This window comes from Pongo pygmaeus, chromosome 5, assembly GCF_028885625.2.
Source record: "Pongo pygmaeus isolate AG05252 chromosome 5, NHGRI_mPonPyg2-v2.0_pri, whole genome shotgun sequence".
NCBI classification, from domain to species: domain Eukaryota; kingdom Metazoa; phylum Chordata; class Mammalia; order Primates; family Hominidae; genus Pongo; species Pongo pygmaeus.
This window is the reverse complement of record NC_072378.2, coordinates 43,534,121-43,558,118: the sequence shown is the minus strand read 5'-3', so window position 1 is coordinate 43,558,118 and position 23,998 is coordinate 43,534,121. Positions and strand designations below refer to the sequence as shown.

General features: G+C 51.0%; 3 protein-coding genes across 14 annotated transcripts in view; 1 reads left to right on the top strand and 2 right to left on the bottom strand.

Moving 5' to 3' along the window:
* Positions 1 to 9,472, bottom strand: part of CUL9 (cullin 9) — a 42,573-nt gene extending 33,101 nt beyond the window's left edge. For 2 of the 11 annotated variants that reach the window (XM_063667029.1, XM_063667031.1), the window contains exons 1-7: positions 6,607 to 9,344; positions 5,900 to 6,054; positions 5,055 to 5,555; positions 4,415 to 4,550; positions 4,071 to 4,264; positions 3,392 to 3,797; positions 2,795 to 2,987 (exon numbers count right to left, since the gene is read on the bottom strand). In XM_063667029.1, coding sequence (XP_063523099.1) covers positions 2,795 to 2,987; positions 3,392 to 3,797; positions 4,071 to 4,264; positions 4,415 to 4,550; positions 5,055 to 5,555; positions 5,900 to 6,054; positions 6,607 to 7,264 — 2,243 coding nt within the window. In that variant the 5' untranslated portion in view covers positions 7,265 to 9,344. Of the gene's footprint in view, positions 1 to 2,794; positions 2,988 to 3,391; positions 3,798 to 4,070; positions 4,265 to 4,414; positions 4,551 to 5,054; positions 5,556 to 5,899; positions 6,055 to 6,606 lie in introns of all 11 variants that reach the window. The other 9 variants (XM_054491216.2, XM_063667034.1, XM_054491214.2 and 6 more) reach the window with 9 other exon arrangements.
* Positions 9,473 to 10,019: 547 nt separating this feature from the next.
* Positions 10,020 to 20,250, bottom strand: SRF (serum response factor). Of its 2 annotated transcripts, none has more exons than XM_054492261.2 (7): positions 19,349 to 20,250; positions 17,400 to 17,666; positions 15,544 to 15,805; positions 14,844 to 14,963; positions 13,028 to 13,219; positions 12,642 to 12,718; positions 10,020 to 12,429 (listed from the first exon to the last, which is right to left on the bottom strand). In XM_054492261.2, the coding sequence occupies exons 1-7, from the start codon at positions 19,859 to 19,861 to the stop codon at positions 12,334 to 12,336; spliced, it is 1,527 nt and encodes a 508-aa protein (XP_054348236.1). In that variant the 5' UTR covers positions 19,862 to 20,250; the 3' UTR covers positions 10,020 to 12,333. The 2 variants fall into 2 exon arrangements, with proteins under 2 accessions (XP_054348236.1, XP_063523098.1); XM_063667028.1 differs by lacking the exon at positions 19,349 to 20,250 and adding an exon at positions 19,067 to 19,157.
* Positions 19,870 to 23,265, top strand: LOC129038820 (uncharacterized). The gene is made up of 2 exons (XM_054492263.2): positions 19,870 to 20,519; positions 20,839 to 23,265. Exons 1-2 carry the CDS (start codon positions 19,870 to 19,872, stop codon positions 20,975 to 20,977), a joined length of 789 nt encoding a protein of 262 aa, XP_054348238.1. The 3' UTR covers positions 20,978 to 23,265.
* The last annotated feature ends 733 nt before the right edge of the window (positions 23,266 to 23,998 follow it).

Genomic DNA, 23,998 nt, shown 5'->3' with positions numbered 1-23,998 from the left:
ACAAAAAGTAAAAAAAAAAAAAAAAAAAAAAAAATTAGCTGGGTGTGGTGGCTCATTCCTGTCGTCCCAGCTACTTGGGAGGATAAGCAAGGAGGGTTGCTAGAGGCTAAGAGTTTGAGGCTGTAGTGAGCTATGTGATCTTGCTACTGCACTCCAGCCTGGTCAACAGACTGAGACCCTATCTCTAAAAAAAAAAAAAAAAACGCACACACACACACACACACACACACACACACACACACACAATGCAATTTAGAGACACCTGGCTATCCATATGAAAACACTGAAGTTGGAGCTCTACTTCACAACATTTGCAAAAATAAAGTGCAAATGAATTTTTAAATGAATTTTAAAAAAACAAAATCATGGATATTTTTGGAAAATATAGGGAAATATTTTTATAATCCTGGAACAGAATAGATCTTTTTAAGTAGGACACAAAATCTAGAAGCCATAAAAAAGCTGAAAAATGTAGCAACAAAAAGTCTGAAACTCTAGCATGATGAAAAAAACACTATACACAAAATTACGAGACAAGCGCAGGAGCTAGAGAAAGGGGCCAGTGGAAATACTGATCTAAAAGAAGAGGAAGAAGTGCCTCTAGAGTCCCTAGATCACGGTGAGGGACAGGAGAGAAAATAGCAGGTACTGACTCTTGCTTAACAGTGACAGCGAGGCCAACTGAGGAGGTGGCTCGGGAACTACGAGGGGAAAGAACACAGAAGGAGAACTTCTGGGAAAGTTCTGTTTTTAATCTATCTTTTCTAAGAAGTTTTATAATGACAACAGTGTGAATGAAATACGCTTTAAATACATATCCCCTTCCATGGCCATGATTTATTATATACTAGATAATATACATGGGTAATATATATGACTAGATAGAGAAATAAGTAAGGATGTTTACCAACATGTTAACAGTGATTGTCTCTGCCTTAATGGCTTTCAGATTTTTTTCTGTCAATCTCACTTGAATATGATCAGATAATTTTTATTTTAATAATTTTCTAACTTTTTTACCATATGTATTATTCTATAACAACAAAATAAAGCTAATATGATTTTTAAAAACACAAGCAAAATATCTGGACATAAATAACAAAGGAATAACCAAAATGCCTATAAATACATTAAAAAAGGCAAAGATCCAATTACAAAGTGGGCAAAGGATAATAACAGAATATTTATAGAAAAAAAAAAAAACAGAACAAATGTATGCAAATGTGCCTAACTTTACCAGAACTAGGAAATTAAAACAAAGAGATACCAATCATTTAAAATGCTGCCAATTAGATAGATTAAAAAAGATGACAATATTCAGTGTTGGCAGACGTAAGGAAAAACAGACGCGTTAGAACACTGCACTTGAAACTGGAGATAACCACACTGCAGGGTCCCATGCAGCAGTAAAAATAATGAGGCAGCTCCACCCAGACTGATATGGAAAGCTCTCTCAGACACTGAGCGGGGGCAAAAAAAAAAAGTTGTAGAAACATGTAGAATGTGATTACATAGACTAAAACACAGACTCAGAAAATGCTCTATTTCCAAACACACAATTACAAATGCAAATCTGTAGGATATAGTAGACTGGTAACAGTGGTGAGAAAGGACTTTGGCCTTCCTATGTCTTTTACATTCTTCAGATCTTTTAAAATGAGAATGCGGCTGGGCATGGTGGCTCACACCTGTAATCCCAGCACTTTGGGAGACTGGATCATCTGAGGTTAGGAGTTCGAGACCAGCCTGGCCAACAGGGTGAAACCCCGTCTCTACTAAAATACAAAAATTAGCTGGGCCTGGTGGTGGGCACCTGTAATCCCAGCTACTTGGGAGGCTGAGACATAAGAACTGCTTGAACCCAGGAGGCGGAGGTTGCAGTGAGCCAAGATCACACTATTGCACTCTAGCCTGGGTGACAGAGTGAGACTCTGTCTCAAAAACAAGTAAATAAATAAATAAAAATAAATAAATAAATAAAATGATAATAAGTTGTGTGTTATTTGTATAATTTAAAAGTAGACGGCTGGACGCGGTGGCTCACGCCTGCAATCCCAGCACTTTGGGAGGCCGAGGCGGGCAGATCACGAGGTCAGGAGATCGAGACCATCCTGGCAAACATGATGAAACCCCATCCCTACTAAAAGTACAAAAATCAGCTGGGTGTGGTGGTGCCTGTAATCCCAGCTACTTGGGAGGCTGAGGCGGGAGAATCCCTTGAACCCGGGAGGCAGAGGTTGCAGTGAGCCGAGATCGCGCCACTGCACTCCAGCATGACGACATAGCAAGACTCTGTCTCAAAAATAAATAAATAAAAGTAGAAAAAAATTTTTAAATAAAATAGGTTTTAAGGTCTAATGTGGAAAAAAAAAAAAAGTACGTAGGGACAGAAAAAAAGAAAAAGAAAGAGAAAAATCTCCAGTTCTAGAGCCAAAAAGACCTAGGTTTGAATCCTGGCTCTGCTATCTGTAAAACTCTAAGCAAGTTACTTAAATTCTCTAAGCTTCAGTTTCCTCACCCATACAGTAGGATAATATTACCAATGCTTCCTCAGGTGTTAGGTGGATTTAATGAGAGAATGCATGTAAAATACTAGCACAGTACCTGGCATAACAGAAGTGCTCCAAGAATACGAGCCATTAAAACATCCAACCCTCCTGCTCGGCTGCTCCTCAGGCTGAGCCTTCCCTCACCCCAAGCTTTTCTAATTCGTGATCTCAAAGCTCCTTCCCCGCTACCACCATCCTTTGCCTACAGCTTCAACCAAAACCTCTTCCCTCCCCAATATGCTAACCTCAGCGATCTGTCAGGATGGACCAGAGGGTGGTCCCGCTCAGTGACCTCCTCCACAGCCTGAGAGAGGGCAGAGAGCCCTGAAAGCTGCAGGTTTGTGTCCAAGCTGGATATCTGCACAGTGGCCACGACCGCTGCCACATGCTGATCCAGGGAGCTGCGAGGACCGGGACCCCGCAAGGCTCTGGCCATTTCTGAAATTGGTGGGAAAAGGCAATGGCTAAAAGAACTGTGGCATCTTGAAGTTAGAAGTCTTTAAAGTCAAGCCCAGTTATCCTACCAATATTTAAACACATTATCGGCTACTGCAGCTTGCAGAGTTTTCCAATTCTGTGTCAGGGATCTAATGATCAAACAAAGGAGATGAAGACACCCCAGAAAACGGATCCTCCTTTTCCAGAGATACTGAAGGAAGGGAGCGCTGGTTAATTAAATACAATCAAGGTCAAAAGGAAGAAGATGGACGCATGGTTCCAAGGCATCTTCCCCTGCAAAAATGACCTTCCTCCATGGCTTTCCTTCAATCCTGACTATCCATTTCTTCTACTGAGACTACCCAGGACTTGTTCCAATTGCTTCCTCCCAGAACCTGACTCACCACTGGCTGCCTCCTTCATCTCAGTGGGCAGGGTCATCCCCTCAGTCACTAGAAGCTGGTTAAACAGCTGAGAATCACTCTGTGCCATTGGGGGCTCAGTCCTTGTCTTGGTGGGCTCGGCCTCTGTCTTAGGGGCCTCGGCCTTTGCTTTGGGGGACTCAGTCTCTTCCTCTGAGAAGCTGGCCTCCGACTTGGACTCCTCTTCTGGATCTGGGGTACAGGAGTGATTTCGTGAAGTAAACGAGCTGCTTGGTTCATTAGACAGCAGCCCATACTTGGTGTAGATCTGGGAGTTGAGCAGGTCATTGAGAGTGCTGCCCTCAAATCGACTACTGAGAACCTGCAGCAGACTCTCAGCCATTTCCACGGACACAGAGATCTCACCTAAGGCCTTTTCACCCAGGGTCTGTCAATAGAAGGGGTATACGTTTAAGAGACAAGCAGACACAAAGGTCTTGGGGTCAGTAATGGGAAGGGTGATCACTCCCCACCACGCCCCCACACCTTCTACATACTAGACCCTCACAGCACTTGCCTCCAACCCCCAGCAGGACTCCTCCTAACTCTAACCTCTAGCTCCAGCCTCCCCCTAAGCGGTATCCCCTATCTGAAACTCCCTCTAGAGAATCCCACCTCTAACCCTACTAGAAAACCCCCAGGTGTCTCAGGCCTATAATACCTCATCCAGGTTCTTCCAAATATTCTGGAAAATTGGCTGCTGCTCACACAAGTCCAACTTTTTGATAAAGAAAAGCAGCTCCCACCATTCAGCCTGGGTCAGATATCCCACTCTCTCATTCTTCTGAGGTTCGGGCTGGAGGTACGGCAAAGGGTACAGCCCATCCACAGGATTCCAGTCCCAAGAGGGAAATGCTGAGGACACAGGCATGGCGGGCATCAGCACCCCTCAGGAACAGGGTCCATTTCTGGACCCCTAGGGCTGCTCCTGCTCAGAAGTGGCTTCATCCCAGTCACTAATCCTCTGTTCAGAGACATGCTATCCATGTCCCCTCTTAGGCTCACCTGTGCCCAACACAGTAGCCCCTGCCCCCTTCTCCACAGCTGCTGAAGCCTTATCCTCAGTGGCTTCCTCAGGGCCCAGGATCTCCAGCATGTGCCAGTGCACCCAGTAAGTGCGGCCTGTCGACTGCCAGAAAACCTGGTACGAGGGAGGAAGAAAGAGAGCAGAATAGAGAAGGCTCAACCCTCTAAGCCTTGGCCTGTGAAGGCTTGAAAGGACATGCCCAAGCATAGATCTGGGGCGCACCCTCAGATACACACCTGGCTAAGCCTGGAAAAACCCCCACATGGCAAAAGGCTTCCTTCCCTTATCAGGAGTGGGCCCTGCCTCTTTTCTTAACCATGATTCTCTGCCTCCACATTCCTTCCTAGCCTCTTCCACTGGTGGTGGTGGGGAGGTATCTCCATTTATCAGTTCTGCTTCCTGGGTGAGTCTCCTATGAACTTACAGCCCACCCATACCCCTGCCAGATTTTCTCAGCCCTCCAAATGCACCCCGCACAAATGCCAACCCCCTTGTATCATTCCAGTTCCCCAGGGGGGTTCTTCTTGGGTGGCCTGCAGGAGTCCTCTTTATGAAGTCCCAGCTATACCCCACCCCAAATAAACTCCCAACAGTGTCTCACCACTATGTGCTGCCCACCTGCACAGGGGGAATGCCATTGTTGCTCTGCCGGAACTCGCCCTCATCCCCAGCACTGATCTCCTCATAATCATCCAGCATCCGCACTCGCATCCCCGGCTGCAGCGTCTGCTGCACATATTCTCCATAGCCACTACGGCTGGAGAATTCAGAGCGCTGGCGGAAGACCCACCCTTGTCTTCTGGGGGTGGTGACAATGGTGGGGCGTAAAAGGCTGGGGCCTGAAATGTAGGGCTGAAAGATGGACCGGGTTGGCCGGGGAGGTGACATGCCCTGTTCGCTGAGGTTCCGGGCCCAGCCCATGCTCCGCACAAGTTCAGAGATGAGGTTGCCCACAGCCATGCTGAACTCCAGCTCCCGCTGTCCCCGGCTTTTCTCTCTTGTGGCACATGGGGAGCTTTGGTCTCCAGCTCCCAGCTCTGGACTGCTATTCAGCTGATCCAGGAGGGAGGTGACACAAAGGTAGCGCTTCACCAAGGAGAAAAGCAGCTTTCCTGGGATCTGTAAGACACAATCCTTGGGACAGGTTCATCTCTTCCTGGCTTTAGCCTCTCCCCTTCCCTGAAGTATCCTCCTCTACAGAAAAATATAAAGGCCTTCTCCCCAGGCCTGTAGTTCTCAAACTTTGATTTGTGTAAGAAAGGCATAGGGAGTGTCTTAAAACACAGATTCCTGGGTTCTCATCTCAGAAATTCTGAATGGAGAGGGGCTGGGAGGGAGGACATGAACCTTCATGTTAACAAGTTCCCAGGTGGCTCTGGTGCTAACATTCAGTCCTGAACCACGTTTTCAGAAATAATGTCTTAGCCCTTGTACACAGCATTTCCCTACAGCTGGCAGTGTACCTGAGGCAGATGAATGCCCTCAAAGGCCATGCAGTGTTCTTCAGAGGATGTGGTTTCTGCAAACAGCTCCAGCAATGTATAGCGACTGTCAAAATCCATGTGCTGCTCGATGCCATCTTGCTGGCTCAGTGATAGAAGGACGTGAGCCCGACTCCCTGTAATCCATACCCAATCCATATCTTCTCCTCAATCCCCAGTACTTTCTCCCTGCCTTTCCTAGATTCTATCTCCTACCCCAGAGGCTTTCAAACTTTGTTACTAAGGCTCACAGAAAGAAGTACATTTTACATGGTAACCTGTTACAAACATACATACATATAACTGAAACATATATTTTATGCTACAAAATTTACCCCTAAGTGCTACACACTAATGACTTCAGTTTTTAAAAAAATGTTGGTTGTAACCCACCGAATTGATTTTAAAACCAACTAATAAATCTCAATCCAGTTTCAAAAATACAGATAAGTCCTATTCTCTTCTCTGGTCAATGCACTGAGAATGAACAGATAAGCCAGAGGCTATCATTTTAGCCTCTTTATATACCTGAAATAGCCTATTAATCTGTATTTTTTCCTTTGCATCAAACTGATATTCACCAAATACTAGGTGTTCTTACAGAGCTAGGAAATCTCTCCTCTTTCTGTTCTTACTCCCTGTGGCCCCATTTTCTCCATTGCTTTCCTTCTTCCCTGGCTGTCTCTTACCAGCATCGTGGGCTGCCAGAGCCTGCAGCATTTTGCCTGCACTCCGGCGGATCTGAGGCTCAGGATTGCACAACATGTGCATGAGCAGGTCCAGGGCTCCTGTCTCCCTGAAGACACCAGTGAGGGGCCCGATGCTGGCGTAGGCACTGAGCACATGGATGGTGTGGAGCACAGCGGCCGTGAGGCTTGGGGTCCCACTTTCTGCCAGCTGCCTGGCCGCCCTGCGTACCAGCGCCTGAACATCAGCCTCCATCTCTCCCATTGCCACTTCATCCAGGCCTCCTGGATCTCGAGGAAAGCTTCCTGAAACCCCAGCTGGTTCGTGCTGAGGTCCCTTAGATAGCGCCCGCTCACCTAACAGCCCAGGGCAGTTGGCATAGACCTCAGGAGCCGACAGCCACATGAGGATGTGCTCTGCTTTGCCTTCTTCCACACCCACTTTGCCCTCTTCCCCACACTTCAGGACACTCCATCGGATCAGGTATTCAGGATGCCCGTCATGCCCAGGCCTCTGTCGAATGAGTTCTTCAGGATATGCCTGCAGCCGAGGCCCTAAGGGCACCATGAGGTCCCCAGCATGCCATTCCCCCACCATCCTGACCTCCTGGGATACACAAGGAGAAAGATAAGGCAGTATGAGAAAAGAAAAAAAATACATGGAGGGGGTGGAATCTTGAGACACAGAGAAGGTGGGTGGCGATCGGTAGGCTGCATGGCAGAATTTAGGAGGCCAAACAGAAAAGGCAAAAAATAGGATGGAATAAATAGCTGAACATACTTTGGGATTTATAACAGAAGGAGAATGGAGTGAAGACAGTGAGGGGATGAAGAAGGGGTTTAAGAAATGGAAGAGCTGGCTGGGCCCAGTGGCTCACGCCTGTAATCCCAGCACTTTAGGAGGCCAAGGTGGGCGGATCATGAGGTCAGGAATTCAAGACCAGCCTGGTCAACATAGTGAAACCCCGTCTCTACTAAAAACACAAAAATTAGCCAGGTGTGGTGGCACATGCCTGCAGTCCCAGCTACTCAGGAGGCTGAGGCAGAAGAATCACTTGAACCCAGGAGGCGGAGGTTGCAGTGAGCCAAGACCGCGCCGCTGTACTCCAGCCTGGGCAATAGAGTGAGATTCTGTCGAAAAAAAGAAAGAAAGAAAGAGAGAGGAAGGAAGGAAGGAAGAAGGAAGGAAGGAAGGAAGGAAGGAAGGAAGGAAGGAAGGAAGGAAGGAAGGGGAGTTTACAAAAAGAGAATGAAAAGAGTAATAGGCAAGGTAACAATAAACAGAGTGACAGGCAAGATAGTTTAGGCAGGATAGCAGGGTGGCTGAGGGTTACAGATTAGGACTTAGAAGGATGACATGGGTGGACAGGAAGGACAGCAGCACGTGAGGCAGTGGGGTCAGAACATGTGAGGAAAAGTAGGATAGCGGAGGGGCAGGACAGGGAGCATAAATGACAGAGTAAAGCTGCAAGGTGGATGTAAAGGGTGGGCCATGGCAGATATAGAGAATGGAGATGACAAAAGGCTGGGATGTTGGGGCAAATGACTGGATAGGAAAAGTGTATTCCAGTCTTGTGAAAGGGGGAGGGCCCTAGGGACCAGATAAAATTATGGGAAAGATGACCAGGTCCCACCCTGCCCTTATACTGTATGTATGGTAAGGATCTAAGTAAGTTAGGTAGATAAGATAGAGGTGGTAATCATGGGGTTAAAGGTAGGAAATGAGGTCAGGAGAGAAGCAATATTCAGAGATTTCAGTATCAGATAAATGTGACTCTGAATTCTGGCTCTCTGTCTCACTGTCTGCATAGTTTGGAACAAGTTACTTAACCTCTGAGCTTGTTTCCTCTTCTGCAAGATGGTAGTAATATTCATAGTTACTTCATGAATTTAGTAAGATCATGTATGTAAAGCACTTGGAACAGCATCTAGCACATAAAGAGTGTTCAGTAAACATAATCTGTTATTATTCTTAGATGGAGAAGGTAGGGGAGTCATCAAATAAATGCAAAGTTATTAAGACTGATTATAAATGGGAGTGGAATAATCAGGAAAGATATGCGTGATATGAAGCAGTGCAGGGGCAACAAGGAATAGTGAGAATAAGAATGGAAGAAGGTAAACCCAGATGAAGATATGGTGGTCAGGGCAGGGGTCATGTTGGGGTACAGGGACAGAAGATGAGAGTAGAGGTGAAGAGGAGGGAGAAAGACGGATGTGGACCTCAATGGAGGTAGGGGTCCACTTAGGATGGGGGGCAAGCCTGAATGGTAACCAGCGATGTGCCAGCGGGCAACTGATTAGCAGCAGGGGGAAGTAAAAGAATCGGATAGGAGGAGGTAGGAGGTGTAACGTGGGCCTAGAAGAGCAACAATAAACTGAGGTGTGGGGGTGAGGTCTGGACGCATGGATGAGACCAGCAGATATCAAGGTCAAGCCCAAGCTTGCAGAGCCGTGGGGAGGTGGAGGAGGCCAGCACGGCAGAGGGAACGGGTTTGGGGGGAGGGGGAAGGATGGTTGGGGGCGCGGTCCAAAAAAGCTGAAAAGATCCAGTGAATTTCAGAGAGCAAGACCTGGTTCCCTTCGTCAGCCCCATGGACAGTGGCTAAAAGGCCGGGGAGGGGACAGGAGAAGGGGAGGGATTGGGTCGGCGCAGAACTCTCCTCTCACCTCCCACCGCCCGGCTCAGCCCTCGCTGGGACTCAGCGGCCGGTCCCGCCGTCCTGGCCCCGCCTCCTCAGAGCTCCCTTCCGGGTCACACGGCGAGTGCACGCACGGCCGGGCACCTACGGGTCCCACCGCGGCCCACGCCGAGCGAGGCGGAACAGCGCGCGAGTGGAGCATGCGTGCTACCGCGGGCGGCTGCAGTGGAAGAGGGGCGTGGGGGCGCGCTACCGGCGGAGCCTGGGATCGAGGTCACGCTGCTCCTCTCTCAGCAGCAGGAAGAAGCCGTTTCCATCCAGTCAACTGTGAAGCCTCCTCCTCTTCACTGGGTCGGCCCTCCTAATCCTCCCTCTCCCATCACAGCGATCATGCTGACGAAACATAGTAACCCACACTCCCACCTTAAGGCTGTCCTTTTTGACTTTTCAGTAGGTCACATGCCCATGAGTTTCCCAAACCCTTCAGCAATGCTTTGGATTAGTTGTGTCACTTTTCCTGTTAATTAAAATTTGCTCCTCTGCGTTGGCCTTAACACCTAGCAAAGCCACGCACAGGGGAGAAGGTCCTCGGCCCCGCAAAACGTTCCTTAAATTAAATCGTATAGAATTAAACAGCTCAAAGCACACCTTAGCATTACCGTTCTCATCAAGCAGCCCGGATCGCTACTCAGAGCAGCAATTTTAGGAGTTTGCCTCGCGTTCATACCCCCATCCCTCCCTAAGTAGAAAAACAGAACGAAAGACCCCACAGTCTGTGCACAAAAATGATACATTTATTGAAAGAGTATTTTTTTTTTTAATACAAAAGAAAGCTCTGTACATAGGACTGTGACCATGTCCACTATTCCTGGGTCAGCATCCCAGGGGAAGTAGAAACCACTGACATACACACTCACATTCAAGCACACACACTCACTCAGCCACACACACCCACACACACATACCCCAGAGCCACCGAGGAAGGGAAACACCAAGGGTCGCTGCACATAAAAATGCCACCTCAACTCATCCCTGACACACGCATGTCCTCCCAAGGCCACGCTCACACAACACACATTATAAGCACTTTGCCTGATTCACTCACTGGGTCTGTCTTTTGTGGGAAGGAGAGGAAGAATTCATCAAAGGTCTCCTCCCATGGGTGGGGGAGTGGGGAGTGAGTGAGTGATGGTGGAGTGAAACAAGAGCAGAGAAAAGGGGCTGGGCAGTTACAGACCTGAGTCCCAAGCTCCCCTGCTCTCTGGCCCCTGATTTGCCATGCCCCAGCCTTGAAAGCCACCCATAAGCCCCAGCTATCTCCAGGAGAAAGCCCAGAAAGGTGACTTCCATCTTGGCACCCCAAACTGGGGCAAGACAGCAATGAGGGTTAGAGGTTAGGGGGTTCTCAAACATGTCGGCAAATCATCCCCTTGATAACTAGGCTGTGCGTAAAATCTTCCCCCATCCCTTCACCTAATCACAGAAGCCAGCTTATTCCTACTGAAGGCAGTCTTAGGGGTTAAGAAAATTTCACCCCACTGCTGCCCTGTTTCTGAAAAAGCTCCCCTTCTGGATATAGGTGGTGAAGGTAGGCTCTGACACAGGGTAAAAGACCCTCCCCCCTATGCTGGCCCACCCTCAAGGTCTACCCCAAAGGGGGAGGAGGGGGGTGGGGCATGGCCCCTGTACAAATTACATAAATACTGAGGTTACACTTAGAAAAATAAAGTCATTTTCTTCAAGGCTTTTTGTCTTAATTTAAAAAAGTTACAGTAGCTGCTCACTCCCTGGGAGAGCTGCCCATTTCTGGCTCCCCTTTGGCTGTACTCAGCCCAAGAGCTGCTCCCACTTCTTCTGACCCCCATTCCTGCCTCTCACCCCCTCCCAGACCCCACCCTGCTCACTGCAACTTGGGCCCCAGGCAGCTGCATGCCTGGGACAGCGCAAGGCTGCAATGCCCATGCGTGTGGCACAAATGAAGTCAGTTGCCTCTGCCTGATGCCCTCCCACCCCAACCCCGACATTTGGTCTCCCTCTTCCCTCTCCCTAGCAACAGCTCTAAAGGGCAAAAAGAGGCCCAGAGCTGTGGGTCACCCTCCCCACCCCGTTGGGGCATGGCCTGAGGGCCCCTCCCCCGGCTTTCTCCTGGAAACAACCCAGGACTGGGCAAACCCAGAATCTCCCCCACACACTGGTGGACCCCGAGCTCATGGGGTGGCTCTGTCCCCAGGGGCCCAGCCAGTTCTGGGGAGCCTCAGGGCTCCCCAGGGAAGGGGAGTTTGGGCAGGGAGGGGGACGAGAAAAACGCCATAAAAAAAAGTTAAATATTTTAAAAATATATATTTATAGATTTGTTTTCACTTCGTCTCCTCAAATAAAAAGTTCAAAATCAACTTTAAGTAAAGCAGCTGGGAGGAGAGGGGGGAAGACAAGGGGGAGAAGGGAACGCTGGTGGTTCCCTCCAACCCAGGAGCCCCTGGAGGTCCAAGGGGAGCGGCAAGGCAGGGCAGGCGGCCCCAGGAACCTGCCCAGTGCACAGGCCCAGCTACTCAGGAGCTGAAGGGGCAGAGGGCAGCAGTGTGAGGAAGAAGCCCCCATCTCCCCAGCTGGCCCCCTGAGGGGCAGAGCCAGGGCTCTTTTGACCCAGCCTGTGGCAGACACAGGGCTGACCTGGGGTCAGCAAGGAGGCTGGCAAGAGGGCCCCAACTGCTTCCTCAGAGGAGGACACGGTGCCCAGCCCCACAGAAGGCCTGTGTGTGGGGAGGTGGGGCACGGTCCCATTGGGTAAGCTAATACTCATGGCAAACATTGAGCCAAGCTGGCGAGGGGGTCCCAGGAAGGAGGACAGCCCCTCCAGCAACAGAAATGGCAGGTGGGGCGGGAAGAAGGGGAGGCTGAGGGAGGACGGGTGGAGGCAGGCAGGCCCATTTCTTTGGCTGGAGTGAGAGGGCTCAGTCCTGTGGCTGCCCGTTCCTCCTCCCTGCCTCCCTCCTGCGGCCCGTCAACGTGTGTGTAAAGAAAACGTGAAAAGGCAACAATAAATAAGTGGTGCCGTCCCTTGGGCCATCTGTCCAGGGCGGCGGGCGGATCATTCACTCTTGGTGCTGTGGGCGGTATCCAGGTTCACCACCTGTAGCTCGGTGAGGTTGCTGCTGCTCCCAGCCTGCTGCCCTATCACAGCCATCTGGAGGGAAAGGGGTGTATGAGGAGGGGCAGGGACTGGCCAGCCAGTTCAGGCTCCCCTGGCTTCCCTGCCTGCCAACCACAGGCCTGAGCAGAAAAGCAGATGGGCTTCCAGGCTAGGGATTTTGGCTTTGATTAACTGGTAACAGGATCCCCTAAGGTCAAGACAAAGAAGTGGCTATCTGGGATGGGGTGAAAGATATCCCTACCTACCTGGTGGAGCTGAACTGCTGAAACAGGGATCTGCACTGTCCCAGATGATGCTGTCAGGAACACCTGGGGGACGCCACCTACATTGGAAAACCACAGGATATACTCAAATTGTTTGTTGAAACTTCCAGATATTGGAGGAGTGGTGACAAATGCACAAGTGACCGGGGGAGTCTCAGATATAAGAGCCCAAGGGAAAGAAAGGGTGCCAGTGTGTCTGAGGGTGCATGCGGGTGTGAGTGTCCAAGTGTGCATGGGTGTCCAAATGTGTGTGAGCATCCAAGTCTGTGTTGTATTTGGGTAGAAATATTTGTAGGCATCAGTGCATACGTGTGTGTGTATAAGGAAGGAAACGGTCCTCCTTTCCTCAGCCCTGCTCCTCTACTCACCTGGCTCCTGGACCTGGCTGTGTGACACCTGCATGGTGGATGGTGCCTGGGAGAAGGCATTCAGCACGGTGAGGCTGCCATCACCCAGGCCCGAGGTGGGGGCATACATCACCGCATGCGGGCTAGGGTACATCATGTGGCCACCCACAGTTGTGGGCACGGATGACGTCATGATGGTGGCGGGCAGCGTCACTGGCAAACACAGACATGTGTCAGCTTGGCACTGGTCCCCACTGATAACTCCCATTCCGTCCCTAGGAATTCTAGGCCCCCAGAGCCCTCTTGCCATTTCCCAGGTCAGAAGCTAGACACAACTATTCCTCAGCTCCATCATCAACTAAGAAAAGCCTATTTTTTCTTAAACACAACAGCATCAATCTTTAATTGTATCCTATCACATTGTACTATTCAATTGTCTGTCTACTGAATTCTCTAAGTCCTAAATCTTGGGAAAAACAAAGATTATGACTGACCTACTCTCAGAAAACTCAGATACTCCCCTTTTAGGAGCTCTAACATCTTATTTTTCATTTGTTCTCATTCTCCTTCTTTTTTTTTTTTTTTTTTTTTTTGAGATGGAGTCTCACTCTGTCACCCAGGCTGGAGGCGCGATCTTGGCTCACTGCAAAGCTCCGCCTCCCGGGCTCATGCCATTCTCCTGCCTCAGCCTCCCGAGTAGCTGGACTACAGGCACCTGCCACCAAGCCCGGCTAATTTTTTGTATTTTTAGTAGAGACGGGGTTTCACCGTGTTAGCCAGGATGATCTCAATCTCCTGACCTCATGATCTGCCCCCCTCGGCCTTCCAAAGTGCTGGGATTGCAGACGTGAGCCACTGCGCCCGGCCTCTCTCTCCTTCTTAATGCACAGCTAACAAATTCATCTTTCAAACAAGCACTTCTCAAATGTTAACGTGCATTATATGGGAATCTTGTTAAAACACAGACTCTGGGCCGGGTGCGGTGGCTCATGCCTGTAATCCTAGCACTTTGAGAGGCCGAGGTGGGCGGATCACGAGGTCAGGAGATCGAGACCATCCTGGCTAACAAGGTGAAACCCCGTCTCTACTAAAAATACAAAAAAATTAGCCGGGTGTGGTGGCGGACACCTGTAGTCCCAGCTACTCGGGAGGCTGAGGCAGGAGAATAGCGTGAACCCGGGAGGCAGAGCTTGCAGTGAGCCGAGATGGTGCCACTGCACTCCAGCTTGGGCGACAGAGCGAAACTCCGTCTCAAAAAAAAAAAAAGAAAACACACAGACTCTGATTCAGTAGGTTTGGGGTGAGACTCAAGATTCTGTATTTCCAAGAAGCTCCCAGGTAATGCTGGTGTTCCCAGTCCATAGGCCACACTTTGAGTAAAAAGGTTATAAATAATAAGAACTTTAAATTAACCTTATTTTGAGAGTATCTCATCATTTCTGAAATGTCTAGAGATATCTGAGGGTAACTGTGGCTACTCAAAACCTATAAGACCCTTGCACAAAGAGAATATTGCTCTCTAAGTCCTTCCTGATAATTAAGCAAATGTGTCTTTGAGCAAGTAACTTCTTATTTCTAGGCCTCAGGCTCCTCATCTGAATGAGGAGGTAGCGTCAATGGTCCCTAATTTTCTTCTGGAATCCGCAGCCCACTGCAGGGCAGAATTCAAAACCCAGTCATCCTCACCTGACTTTCCCATAATTATTAGGCCCAAAGCCTCAGTCTCCACTTTAAGAAATCCCCTGACTTTAGTTACAGCAGGGTTACTGTTGGGCACCTACTGCTAGGCCTCGTAGGGGAAGGCAGGGAGGGAGGGTGACAGGGCTGCAAGCTATACCTGTCCCGCTGGAGGAGGTCTGCGTGAGGTCTGTGCTGCTGTCACGGGAGGGAGACGCTTGCTGTGGGGCCTGGTGCACTTGAATGGCCTGCACTGGGACCTGCTGGGCCACTGCCCCACCTGCGAGACACAGAGTCTTATTTGTGCTCTGTCTCACCCAATTGCCACCTCCACCAGGTACCCATGGACACCCCAGTCCCAGGGTCTGGCACACTGGTCCCCAACTCCCAACACTATCTTTCCTGGAAGCCAAAGAGGCCCTTCATGCCCAAGTCTCCCCTCCGGGGGCTTCCACGCTCTACTCTTGCCCATCCCTCCTCCTCCTGCCCTGGGCCTTGTCTCTCTTTTCTTCAGTTGACCCAAGAGCTGGCAATAACCCATCAAAGACATGATCTGCCTTCCAGTCAAGGCAGGAAGTGGTGAAACATCTACTGCCCTGTGGCAATGAGGGCACGGGGCTGGGGTAGCTAGACAGGGCCAGAATATATGGTTGAAACTTACTGACAAGGACAGCAGGGGTCTCAGTGGGCAGAGGTATGCCTGCCAACGGGATATAAGAGGCTTCTCTCAGGCTCTGGCCCCTATTCACCTTCCTTCTGAGCAGGGAAAGAGGTTCTCTTGGTGCCAGCCCTAAACACACTCTTAGCATGCTTGATTTGCCCCAGGAAGGACGAATCTCTCCCTGCCCCTCGTGACTCACCAGGCATGAGGGTGAAGCTGGTAGGCAGCTGCATAAGGCCCCCAGAGGAGACAGGGCCGCTGCCTGTACTCTTCAGCACAGTCCCATTGGCACTGCTGACAGCACTGGGGCTGACACTAGCAGACACTGGTGCCAGGTAGTTGGTGATGGGAAAGGAGGGGCCGCTGCTGACTTGCATGGTGGTAGAGGTGCTAGGTGCTGTTTGGATGGTGGAGGTTGTACCCGGCAGGTTGGTGACTGTGAACGCCGGCTTCAGTGTGTCCTATACCCAGAGTAAAGATGAAGCAATGAGCCTCTACCAGATCCTGCCTTTGCAGAAGCTTTGTGTGGACTGAGAACCCAGACTGAAACCAGTGAGCTTGGGTTCAAATCCCAACGCCACCATTTACCTGATGCCTGACTCTTAGGTAAGTTATTGATCTACTGAGCTACAGTTTTCTATCAGTAAAAGGAGGATAATACATACCCCCTAGGTTGCTGTAAGGATTAAGTAGGTTAGCATATGTAAATCACTTAGAAAACAGTACCTGGCACATAAAAAAACCAAAATAAATATTTGCTGCTCTTATGATAATGATTATCATTGTCATTATTATAATCCCCTGAGTTCTCTGCTCCAGTGGACTGTGGTAATCCCATTGGCTGGGGAGTCAGGACACCAAGGTCTGTTCCTAGCTCTGGTAATGACCATCTAAGTGGCCCTGAAATAACCACTCCCCTTTTCTGAACCTCGGTTTTCCTCTTCTATAAGCATGAGGGGGCTGGGCTACTATGTTTTCTTTCAAAGAGTTCTTCCAGCTCTAATTTGTCAGGCTTCTGAGATAGGAACTGAGAGTTTCTCAGGGAACTTAAGAGTTTGAGAGAGATCTTGAGGATCTGACAATGACACAGTATACGTCAAACACCCAAGATGTAAACTACCAAAAGAATGTACTCATCCAACAAAATTTCCTGAGAATAAATGAGCCCTACTGTTATAAAAGGTTAAAAATTATTACAGATGATATGCCACTAAGAGAGGAGGGAGCCTACAGCACTGACTCTCCCCTCAGGAAGACTTCGTTCTTAGAAGGGGAAGAAGGAAACTGAGAACCAAGCCACCAAGCCCAGATCCGAACTGAGTCAACCAGAGGCTCAAAGGCTGCAGGGTGGGTCAGCACGAGACATTTACTAAGCAGCTGGGCCCAAGACCCTTGATTGGCAGAGGCGTTGCTAAGGCAAACAGTGCCGCTTCCTCCCATTGGCCAGTCAGTTAAGTGCCACCCGGAAGGTGGAGCTCCCCAGACAGCAAGGGAGGAAGCCCCACCCCCTCTCCTTACCGGGAAAAGGAAGGGGGAGGAGTAACAGCGCAGGCATCCCTAGCAGCAGGCAAATGCGCTCGCTAACTGCCCAGGCCCCCAACACCCTGAAGGGGCAGCGGCTGGCTTGTAAGGTAGTCCCCGGCCCAGTCAACCAGCCCGCCTGCCAAGAATGCTGGATTCCCAGGACCCCGGGACCGGAGTGCTCCCTTTCTACTCCCTGGCGACCCAGCCCGGAGGGCCGGGCTAAGCTACACCCCCGCCCCTAGCGGGGAGACAGCTGGCGGGAGGAATGCAAAGGCCCTGCCAGGCAGGCGGGCTGCGGGCGGGAGGCCGGCGTGGAGCCCAAGCCGGCCTTATATGGGCACGGAGGCCACCCGCTTATCTAGGGGGGCGGTCTTCTATCAGGAAAGCGAGGATGGACACCTGTCCCCTAGGACGAGGGTCGTTAATCCGGCTCCACTCCACATCGGTGGGCACCTATCCACCTGTCCTGGGCCAGAAAGGGAGAGGGACCCCGCTCCCTCCCCTCCTCTCACATAGGCAACCCAAACACACCTTGGTCTCCCCACTGCTGTCAGACTCCGACACCTGGTAGGTGAGATCTGTCTCTTCAAAGCCAGTGGCACTCATTCTCTGGTCTGTTGTGGGGTCTGAGCGGGGTGGAGAGTCTGGCGAGTTGAGGCAGGTCTGAATCAGTGCCTTGCCGGTCTCACTGGTGATCATGGGCTGCAGTTTTCGGGTGGCAAAGGTATACACATGGCCGGTCTCACTGGCCACCAGCAACAGCACCTGTGTCCCTGTCAGCGTGGACAGCTCATAGGCCTGAGGAGTGAGGAGGGAGATGGGCAGGTCAGCAAACTTTTTATCTCTACCTTCCTTGAGAAGTTGGAAAAAGAATTATACAGTGATGTCATTCCCCCATTCCCATAATGACCTTCGTCTCTAGTGACTCTGGGGGCAGGGTGTCCTATCAGGATCTCTGGAAGCAGCAAAACTACCCATGCTCCTCCTTTGAGGAGCAGCCCCATTGACCTGAAGATACCCCAAGCAAACAGTAACAGCCCCCAGTGATGGAACATATAACCTCAGGGGATATGGAAGGACCCAGCTAGCTGCTCCCCAACATAGCTTAGTGCCTGGAATGTCCCAGAGCCTCACCCCTTCTCACTGTCACAGGGACCAGGATGGATCCCTACCTATCACACTGGAATTTGTACAAGACATTAGTGATAAGGGACCACTTAAGCTCCAACTGTCCCATGTTTCCTTCCAGAAACTGCACAGGCTCCAACTTGTTGCCACAGCCTAGTTTCTCCTTTTGCCCTGTAATACTTTACTGCCCTTACTCCTTTGTCTTGGGAAGAAGGTTATGGAAGGAGAGAAGAGAGTTTTCCTTCATTAATTACCTCCCCCCACAATCTTCTCCACTGATGATCAAGTGACAAGAGACACTGATACAACAGTGTCTGGAGTGATGGGAGACGAGACCTAGATTAGCACTAAACATCCTGCCATGAGCCCAGGAAGGGGACCTTCAAGGATGGCCCCATAGACGCCATACTCTCCCAACAAAGTTCTGCGAACCACCTTGGAAGCAGCTCCGGTTTCTACATAGGACAGAAATAAACACCAGCCAGTGTTCCCAAGGATCCAGCTCCTTGTCTCCCAAGTCCTCTGCTTTCATCTCTTCCCTTATCGTCTACACCCCAAAATGACTCCTTTCCTCAACACTTTTCACTGGCCGGCAGAAGAGGAATTCCTAGGTACCTCTGCAAGCCTCCCTGACTTCCTCCAAACCCCATCCAAGCATAGATTCTCCCTAGGGCTGGAAACCCCACTTATCCTAACGGCAGGAGATTCTGCAGCGGGTCCTGCCAGGAGCATGTGGTTCCCAGTGGATGCCATGGAAGACTCACGGCCGGCGCAGGACTAGGTTCCTGCTGCTCAGGGCAGCACCAGTTCCCCTGCCCTGCTCCCTTACCTGGTCCCTAACCCTGCCTGTCCTTCCAACCAGCACTACTCTCGTGGTGCCCACTTCCTCCCACACATGCTCGTTCATTGTTGTCATGCAGCTCCAACCTCCTCACCTCCATACCTTCTCGTTTGCTCCCTGCTTTTCCAGCGCCCTCGTCCGAACACCGGAGTGCACTGGACCTACTGATACCGGCTTCTCATTATCCACCTCCCCGGCAGCCTCGCAGCCTCCCATCACCGCTCCTCACCCCTTCACTCAGCAAGGGCCCTCTTCCTCTCTTGCGCCGGTCACTCCCACCTCTGCGCCTTTCCCCACGGTTGCGAGCGTTCGCGGGATCTCCCCTCTCCCCACATTTCCCCAGCGGCCCCTCCCCTTCGGCCCTCCCCAGGCAGGAGCCATCCCCTCCCACACACCTCCTGCGGACTCGCCGCCTCTCACCTCCGCCTCGGCTCTGCCGTGCTCCCGGGCTCCCCTTGCGCATCCCCACCCCAACCGGGCCCCGGGGCCAGCCAGCCCGCCGGCTTGGTACCTTCTTCATGATGCCCGTCTTCCTCTTGCTGAAGGTCGTGTAGCGCCGCAGCTTGTTGTCGATGAACTCCATCTTGATCTTCACGCGGCCCCGGGTCTTCTTACCCGGCTTGGCCCCGCTCACCGCGCCGCTCACCGGCCCGTAGCCCCCGGTGGCCGCTGCCGACGCCTCGGGCCCACCGACCACCATACCGATCTCCATCTCGCTCAGGCTCCGCTTCAGGCCGCGCCGCTCGGCGCCCAGCTCCTCCTCCTCGCCCGACTCCGAGTCGCCCTCGCTGCCGCTGTAGAGGGCCCCCGCGGTGGGCGCCGGGGTGGTTGCCGCCGCTGCCGCAGCCTCCCGCTCCAGGCGGCCGGGCCCGAGCCCCGCGCCATTCCCGGGGACCCGGCCCCCGTTAGCCCCGCGTGTCCCGCCGCCGCCGCCCGGCCGCCCCGTCGGGGTCCGGTTCAGGCTGCCCCCCAGGGCCGAGCCCCGGCCCAGAGCCGCCGCGGCCCCAGCTTGGCTCGGTAACATGGCGCTCGATGCAGGAGGGCGGACGGGCAGTCAGCGAGGAACCGGAGCCGCCGCAGCCGCCGCCATCGGCTTCCCGGCTCAACCCGGCACTCCCGCTGCTGCTAGTGCCGCTATCGCTGCCGCGGCCGCCGCTGCGAACCCGGGGCCCCTGCACGCCCGGGCCGACCTGGGCCCTCACTTTCCTGCCCCTGTGGCCCGGGTTGCCCCAGGCCGCGCGCAGCGCCCCCTGTCCGTCTGCTAGGGCGGCGCGCCCGGCGGCCGTCAGCGTCCCCCGGGGGGCAGGGGCTGCTGGCCGCGGCCGAGACGGCGGGTGGAGGGGGCCGGGACCACGCGCTGGCGGCGGAGGGATCCCCCGACCCTTCCCCCCATATAAAGAGATACAATATTTCCTTTTATGGCGAGGCCGCTCCTTATATGGTGAGCCCCAGCGCCCCCGCCCCATTGGTCCGTGGTTCCGGCACCTCCGCTCCCCATTGGCCCACAAGAGGGCGCTTATTTGCATAGACATACCGAACTCGTTGCTGTCATCTCGCGTCAGACCGCGACTCCGAGAGGGGTGGAGCCGACGCCTCTTAAAGGAACCGGAGAGCAGGCACGATTCCACCTCCCTGAACCCGAGAATGATAGAACGGTTTGGGAGGCACCCGCGGAGAAGCAGGTTGGGACTAGAGCGCAGTCTTGCGGAAGAGAGGGAGCAGCACTAATAAATGGGCACCGGGACCGCTGGAGGCAAACACTGGGGAAACCCCTGGGTGGATTGTGGGGTTTGCAGTAAATAAAAAAATACAGCCCAAATTCCAAGGGAGGAGTGCAGGGATTGATTGGAGCATTTCCTCACGCCTTCCTAAGGGAGGCACAATTATTGGCTGAGCGGAGGGAGCTTGGGTCCCCGGTGTCCAGATTCGTCGCGCCCCAGCCGCTCAGCTCTAACTTTTCCCCTCCCCCCAACTTCCCTTCCCTTTCCCTCGCTTTTGTAGGCGACGAAACTTTCCCACCAGGCTGGCTCGAGGATCTTCATTCATCATCCTCTGCACTGGGGGGTCTTTGGCAGACATACATCTGGAAAAGGCTGGTGGAGGGGAGGGCGAGAGACAGAGAGCGGCCTCCCAGTCCTGAGGCGGGCAGGGAGGAGAGACGGAGATCAGTGAAGACTTCCAGCTGCAGGCTGGACTTGGGGAGGAGGACGTCCCGAGGATAAAGCCCACCCTACAGCCAGTGCAAAGACTTGGGAAAGTGTGGCCCGACAGAAAGTTTAAGCCCAAGCAAGCACGCTCGCGCGCACACACGCACATACACACCCTTCTCTGGAAAGCCCATTGGAGGAAAAAAAAAAAGTTTCAGACAGGGTATCGCTCTGTCGCCCAACCTGGAGTGCAGTGGCGCGATCTGAGCTCATTGCAACCTCCGCCTCCCAGGTTCAAGCGATTCTCCCACCTCCGCCTCTCACGTAGCTGGAACTACAGGTGCGTGCCACCACTCTGGCCTAATTTTTGTATTTTTTGTAGAGATGGGTTTTTGCCATGTTGCCCAGACTGGTCTCGAACTCCTGGTCTCAAGCGATCCTTCCCCCTCGGCTTCCCAAAGTGCTGGGATTATAGGCATGAACCACCGTGCCCGGCAGAAAAAAAAAACAAAAAAACAAAAAACTTAAAAGATTAGAACTGGGGTGCTGCAAAGTGAGGTTCAAGCTCTGGGTCTGGTTCTTTTCTCCAAAGCAGTGAAAATAGCTTGGACTTTGCTGTTACAGAATTATTTAAATCTGGAATCTGCCTCTTGGTAAGCCCTGTGCCTGGAAACAAGTGACAAGTGATCTGATCTCTCCAGACGCAATATTCATCAATGTTGCTATCCATTCCATGAGTTTTGGTTTTTTTTTTTTTTTGAGACAGTCTCGCTCTGTCGCCCAGGCTGGAGTGCACTGGCATGATCTCGACTCACTGCAACCTCTGCCTACCCAGTTCAAGCGATTCTTCTGCTGCCTCAGCTTCCCAAATAGCTGGGATTACAGGTGCCCACCACCACACCTGGCTAGTTATTTTGTATTTTTAGTAGAGATGGGGTTTCGCCATGTTGTCCAGGCTGGTCTTGAACTGCTGACCTCAAGTGATCCGCCCACCTCAGTCTCCCAAGGTGCTGGGATTACAGGCGTGAGCCACCATGCCGGGCCTATTCCATGAAATTCTTAATGCAGATTTAATGAGATAAAGACTAAAGGGCAGAGTAATTGGTCAGTGGTTAGGCAATAGGAGTTACCTGGAGTAAGTCACCTCATCCTAGGGATAAAGCATCTTGGCATGTTTAAGGGGATGGGAGGCAGTGATTATTCCTGCCTGAAAAATTATGATTAAATAAAGCAGTTGATTGTAACCTAGTCACTACTGGTAGTGGTAGTGATATCAATTCAGTATACTACAATCAACATTTAAAAGAATAAATTAATGGGTATCACAAAAAGCAAGGGCAAATATTGTTGCATAAAAGGTTTGTTTGCATTATATATAGGTTGAACCCTACAAAATTGCCATTTTAGGAAACAACAGGTGCTGGAGAGGATGTGGAGAAATAGGAACACTTTTACACTGTTGGTGGGACTGTAAACTAGTTCAACCCTTGTGGAAGTCAGTGTGGCGATTCCTCAGGGATCTAGAAATAGAAATTCCATTTGACCCAGCCATCCCATTACTGGGTATATACCCAAAGGACTATAAATCATGCTGCTATAAAGACACATGCACACGTATGTTTATTGCGGCATTATTCACAATAGCAAAGACTTGGAACCAACCCAAATGTCCAACAATGATAGACTGGATTAAGAAAATGTGGCACATATACACCATGGAATACTATGCAGCCATAAAAAATGATGAGTTCATGTCCTTTGTAGGGACATGGATGAAATTGGAAATCATCATTCTCAGTAAACTATCGCAAGAACAAAAAACCAAACACCGCATATTCTCACTCATAGGTGGGAATTGAACAATGAGAACACATGGACACAGGAAGGGGAACATCACACTTCGGGGACTGTTGTGGGGTGGGGGGAGGGGGGAGGGATAGCATTGGGAGATATACCTAATGCTAGATGATGAGTTGGTGGGTGCAGCGCACCAGCATGGCACATGTATACATATGTAACTTACCTGCATGTTGTGCACATGTACCATAGAGCCTAAAGTATAATAATAATAATAATAATAATAATAAAAAGAAAAACAAAACAAAATTGCCATTTTATAGGTCAAGAAGGTGGGATATTGTCAATTTCTTATAATTCAGTGTATGTGTGTAATGGATGACAACATTAACTGCATTTCTTACTGTGAGTCACAATCCAAAAACTTGAAAAATACTGAAATAAAATATGTGCAAGTGATCAGTAAAATATAGTGTGTATAGTGAATAAAATATAGTGTGTGTTTTGTGTGTATAGTGAATAAAATATAGTGTGTATTTTTTGTCATATAGAGATAAGGTCTCCCTATGTTGCCCAGGCTGGTCTCAAACTTCTGGGCTCAAGCGATTCTCTCACCTCGGCCTCCCAAAGTGCTGGGATTAAAGGCCTGAGCCACTGCGCCCAGCCCCCAATAGTTTTAAAGAGTTCGCCCCTCCCTCCACTAATTTACTCTTTACAACAGGTACTTAAACATATGGAACGTGTTAGCCCAAGAGGAAAAACAGGTCAAACAGATAAATAGGTTCCAGAAGGGTTTTAGGGATCACAAATGATGCCTGGGGTCATGTTTTGTCTGAGCACCATAATATTACAGCCAAAGCCCTGGGATTTCATTACCACCTACCCTCTAAAGACCCTTTCATTTGAGCCCCCTAGTTTAGACACATGCAGGAGTGACATCCCTCAGCAGGGACAACTGCTCTCTGCCACATCTATAGGGGAGGATGTCTGGGAAGAACGCAGTCCTTAGCTTCCCTCCAAATAGGCTGCCCTCTCTCCAACTTCTCCCAACTCCTGGGTCATTGCACACCAGTGTTAGTGTCACAGCTACTCTGTCTGCTTGGGATGGCCTGTCTTCATGTCCTTTGTCACCACAGGGAGTCAGGAGGAGACCTATACCCACACTATTGGATTACTGCAGGTTCCAGAGCCAAAAGTATTGCTAGGGATAAAGTCAA